This window comes from Capsicum annuum, chromosome 2, assembly GCF_002878395.1.
Source record: "Capsicum annuum cultivar UCD-10X-F1 chromosome 2, UCD10Xv1.1, whole genome shotgun sequence".
NCBI classification, from domain to species: Eukaryota; Viridiplantae; Streptophyta; class Magnoliopsida; order Solanales; family Solanaceae; genus Capsicum; species Capsicum annuum.
The window spans coordinates 510,513-515,441 of record NC_061112.1 but is presented as its reverse complement, the minus strand read 5'-3'; the positions used below and the strand labels follow the sequence as shown (position 1 = coordinate 515,441).

General features: G+C 35.6%; 1 protein-coding gene across 1 annotated transcript; it reads right to left on the bottom strand.

The window, feature by feature from the left end:
- Positions 1–928: 928 nt before the first annotated feature.
- LOC107877698 (cytochrome P450 86B1) lies at positions 929–4,019 on the bottom strand. Its single transcript, XM_016724390.2, has 2 exons — positions 2,345–4,019; positions 929–1,545 (listed from the first exon to the last, which is right to left on the bottom strand). Exons 1-2 carry the CDS (start codon positions 3,632–3,634, stop codon positions 1,147–1,149), a joined length of 1,689 nt encoding a protein of 562 aa, XP_016579876.2. The 5' UTR covers positions 3,635–4,019; the 3' UTR covers positions 929–1,146.
- Positions 4,020–4,929: the final 910 nt, after the last annotated feature.

Sequence of the window (4,929 nt, the reverse complement as noted above, 5' to 3'; positions counted from 1 at the left end):
GTACAGGATAAGAACTCGGTCGTTTGCCTTTCTTAGTGACATGGTTCTAGGGACAAGCCGGAGATAAGAGTGTCAAGTCGTTTAAGAGTGCGGGCAAACTCGTATGGAGTTGTGCATCAAGGGAATAATAGCTGGCTCACTAATGAGACAGACACGGTGTGTCAGCATAGGTCTTAGTCCTTTAGTTCTCTGACATCGAATTGTGACTGGCCATAGCCTAATGTTGTAACCTATAAATCGTCGTCCTTCCTCACTTGTAAAGGGATCTGCTCTCTTAATCTCTTACTCAATACGCCGGTTTTACTTGGGTCTCCAAGCATTTCTCTCTTGTTCTTGATTATTTGTCTAGTTAGTGTTAACCTCATTCTGTTAATGTCTTGGATAGTTTGTATTGGCTCTCAATCATGCTTGCCTATGCACCGGGCTCACCTATATTTGTTTGATTTACTTTATTTGTTTCATTTATTTCATACGTAGTTGTTTCCTTCATCGCTTCGTAATCAAACTGCTAGTGAATCCACCTGAAACAATCTTAAATCGTAATGCGTACTCTTGACTTACCTACAAATTTAATTGCACCAAATCCACAATTAACACACTTGTCGTCAAAGAGAATGATTGATTATGCAAATCACGTTGAGTGAAACAAAGAAGAATTGGCGCCCCATTTGCCTTCAAGAAAGAATATGAGCGATTGAGAGTGCTCCTTCTTCTACAGAAGTTCCAACACTCTATTCCCTTTCTCATCCATAAGAAGAGGTTCGACCAATCATCTGGATTGAGTGTTTGATCTTGCAAATTCCTACATTATACTCTTTTCTTATGAAGAAAAACAGTTCTTTGAAGTTTACATATTTGTGAGTTCTAGTAACGTGATACTGAAAATTTTACATGAAACTGAAAGAATGAATATCAAATTAAAGAATTATAGCAATCAACACAGAATCTATTATTCCAATCACTCACCTTATGCATCTAATTCAATCTTTTTTTGCTTTCCCTTTCTCCATACTACTCGCCCCCATTTTCGTTTCTTTCTTCTCAATACAAGTGTTCTTTATATTAATGAAAAATACAAGAAAAAAAAAAAAGAAAGAGGAAAATAGAGAAAGGAAAGTACAAACATTACACAGCTAGATGAAGTAATTAGTAGGATTTGTTGTTCAGAGGTTGAGATATATGACGCCTGGAGAGCTTGACTTGTAGTCCATCCTTGAGGTACATAGTAAGAGCCATTTTGGGCATAACCGGATGGCCTTCCACTACCTTGACATGGTATCGGCAGAGGATAGATGCAGCCACGAATTTCATCTGATAGTAAGCAAAATCTTTGCCTAAGCAAAGCCGAGGTCCTCCGTTGAAGGCCGTGAAGCGGTATGCGGGTTCACTCATGTACCGCCCATCTCTCAGCCACCTCTCTGGTCTGTATTCTCTGCAATCTTTCCCCCATATCCCTTCCATTCTTCCCATTGTGTAGATTGCATATATCACCTTTGTTCCCTTCTTCAGTACCGTCCCGTCTGGGAAAACATCGTCTTCAACAACCTAGAGATAACAATCCAAAATCACTGGATGAGCAAAGGATATATAAAAATAATACTACTAAAGAGAAAAAACTGGTGCTACTTCTCAACAAAGAAGGAGTTCATTGAGATTCATTATTAAGTGTGTCTTTCAACTTAATTCAAATTATTTAAAATTGATCTTTTTAAATAAGTAGTTATGTGTTAGGTACAACGAATGAAACTGATAATAATCTTAAAATAAATTGGGAATTCTAGGAGATGGGAAAGACAAGAGTAGTGAGAAGGGGGAGGGAAGGACTGGTAAAATTTGTAGGTGGTACAACGTAATAACAAACTTTATGTCTTCATAAAGAGAAAATAGCACAAGGATTTTCTTCCTGTCTTGGGGTTGCTGTTATTTTACTAAAGACCTTAAGTTAGTCCTTACTTTGAATGCTGATAATAATCAGTTACGTTCAAGTTTGGTTCTTATATCTGACTTTAATAATGCATGGGGTACAGCTTTTAATGTTTCTAATCTTGGAACTTTGATGCTCAAATGATCATTTAACATTTTGAGCAAGCTATACCCCTTTTTTCTTTAAACATTAATATCTCAGTTCCACCAAGAAATTGTTAGCAAAGTTGAACTAACTAAAGATCCCAAGAAAACTTACTCTACTGGTCAAAACAGAAAAAAGAGCTAGGGACATCAAGACATGTAATTTTGCTTAAAATTGGGCTACTGTTAATGTTTTCAAAAATCTCTTCAAATGTAAATAACTAGTTTAAGAAATGATAGTATGAGCTATTAAATGTTGAAGATAGAAAAGTTTTACCTCTTTGTGATCAACTGGGACAGAAGGGTATAATCTGAGAGCCTCAGAAAGAGCAGCTTGTAGATACTCCATTTTCTTGATCTCTGCTGGCTTGAAAATCAATGGACTTCCATCTTCTTCCTTATTAATAGCATCCTCCCTTTCATTCAAAATCTTATAAATTTCAGACAAAATCCTTTGTTCAACCTCCGGATTACTATCCAAGAGCCAGAAAAACCAGCTTAATGCAACTGAAGAAGTGTCTCTTCCAGCTAGAATGAAGTTGACACATATATCTCTTAAGAACTTATCCGAAAAAGGCCTTCCTTGTTCATCTCTTAACCCCATGAACACTGTTAAAAGATCTGATCTCTGTTTGCTATCTGCTAAAGAAAGCTCTTTCTTTCTTGTTCGGATTACTTCATCAGCAAATTCATCCACTTTTTTAAGCGAATGCTTCAGCGTCTTCTCTGTTCCTAACCCTAGGCACCTCATGGTTTTCCAGACAAGCGTAGGAGTGACAAACCGGAGAACAGTTGCCTCAGTTGCTGATTCAAAAGCTTTGGCAAATGGAATTTGGGGTAAGTCAGGGTGGAGACACCCTGGATCAACCCCAAAGGCGATCATGCAGACGTTATCGAATGTGAGCCTAAGGAGAACATCTTGAAGATCAATAGGGACTGATTGCTTGACTGAATCTTCCAACACAGGTAAGAGACGAGAATGAACAAGCTCCAACAATGAATCTGTTGTCATGTTCCTAAACTTGGCAGAATGGAATTCAATGCTGGCTGTTTTCCTCTGTTTCTGCCAAATCTCATCATCTGCGCTGAATATTCCATCTCCCAGGAGGTCTCTGACAGTGCTCCGGAAGTAGTCTCCTTTGGGGAAATTTGAGAACTTTGTCTTGAGAAGATACTCAAGATTCCGGGGATCGGATGTCACCACACAGTTGAGGTTGGTAAACCATGGACCCCGGAATGTAAATGTCCCATTCATCCTACATAGAACATCAGAAATCCACTCATACATGTCTTTTCGAAGGCCTAAAATCAAAGAAGGCAACATCCCTACGAGTGGCCAGTTTGGTAGTCCTTGGTTTTTGGCTTGCCTTAAAGAATGTATAGCAATGAAAACAACAACGGCCAGGAATATTTCCATCATTTGTATCTCTGGCAAGAGAAACAAACTTGTCGAATGTGCAAATAAGGATGATGAAGAGGGGGGGGAAGAAGAGGAATGAGTCATGTTAATGGTGCTAATTAGTGAATTCATGATGTTGAGATGATAGGAAATGTCGTAGTTATGCATGGACTGGTTGTTTTGGTGTGATTCTACTGCTAGAAATATAGTTTGTGTTTTCTTGTTTGTACAACCAGCAGTTTTGATTTGGTGAGCTGAAAACGGAAAGAGATTATTAGTCTCTCATGTATGTTGTGTCTTCACGATATTTGAATCACTTTTCTTGTTGAACAGGGTTTTTGATTAAAGAATAAACTTTATACGGATGTCTCTCTTATTAAACCTTATTATCATTATGGGATTGACCATACTCAGGAAGAATTTTGCTATAGAGTGGGTGAGATAGTTAACCTAAGTTACAACAGTTTTAAGTCTTTCAAGCACACACGTTTTGCCAGGGCCATATTTGGGCTCTTCTAGTTTTCTTCTTTCTTTTTCCCTCTAATCCATACAAATTTCAAGTTAGTGTGCGGTTTAGCTACAAAATTTTTTGGTTTTGTGTACCCTTTTGTAATGGTGACACCTGGAATCTCTTCTTTTTTTTGGTTAGTTTTTGGGTAATTGAAGCAAAATAAAATAGTGACCGAAGAAAAAAACTTACTCCCTCCGTTTCCATATTAAGTGATCCCTATAGACTTGACATACCCATTAAGAAAAATATTTATTAGGGGTCTATTTTATTAAATTAGTCTTATTAATTATGCTTTGAAAATATAAATTTAAATATATACAACTTATTTAGTCATTTAATAATAAAGATATTATTGAAAAAATATATTAAAATCCTATTGATTTCATTAATGAGACAATTAAATTGAAACAAACTTTTGTTTAGAAAGAATGTCAGCTAAAACAAAATGAATGGAGTAGTATATTTGATTTGATAATATGCAAAGAAAGATAAAGAGAATGAGAATGAAATTAATCTTGGAAAGGGAAATTCGTGCATTGATAAAACTGAAAGAGGTAGAATTAGTCTTTCTGGGGGGAAATAGGTGCATAGGAAATAGCAGCCACAAAATATTACTTTCTCCATTTTAAAATAATTAAATTATTAGAGTATGACAATATTCTTCATGAAAAAAATTTTAAGACATAAATTATAATTTACGTTTTACTATTATCCTTTTAGTTACTCCCTCCATCCCATTTTGTTCATCTCAATTTAACATTACACATTGATTAAGAAAAATAATTAATAACATGGCTACTTTACTATAGTATCGCTATTAAATGATATTTAAATTTTAATTTAAAAAAAAAAAAATTAAACTAAAGGTAAAAAAAAGAAGAGAAAAAGTTGTCTTGTATTGATTAATGAAAAATGACAAGTAAAATGAGAAATCAAATTAGGATATTTGAAA

Coding starts and splice junctions, on each gene's coding strand:
- LOC107877698 (XM_016724390.2), bottom strand. CDS start 3,634: ATGCATAACTACGACATTTCCTATCATCTCAACATCATGAATTCACTA. Junction 1,546..2,344: donor TCCCAGTTGATCACAAAGAG/GTAAAACTTTTC, acceptor TGTTATCTCTAG/GTTGTTGAAGACGATGTTTT.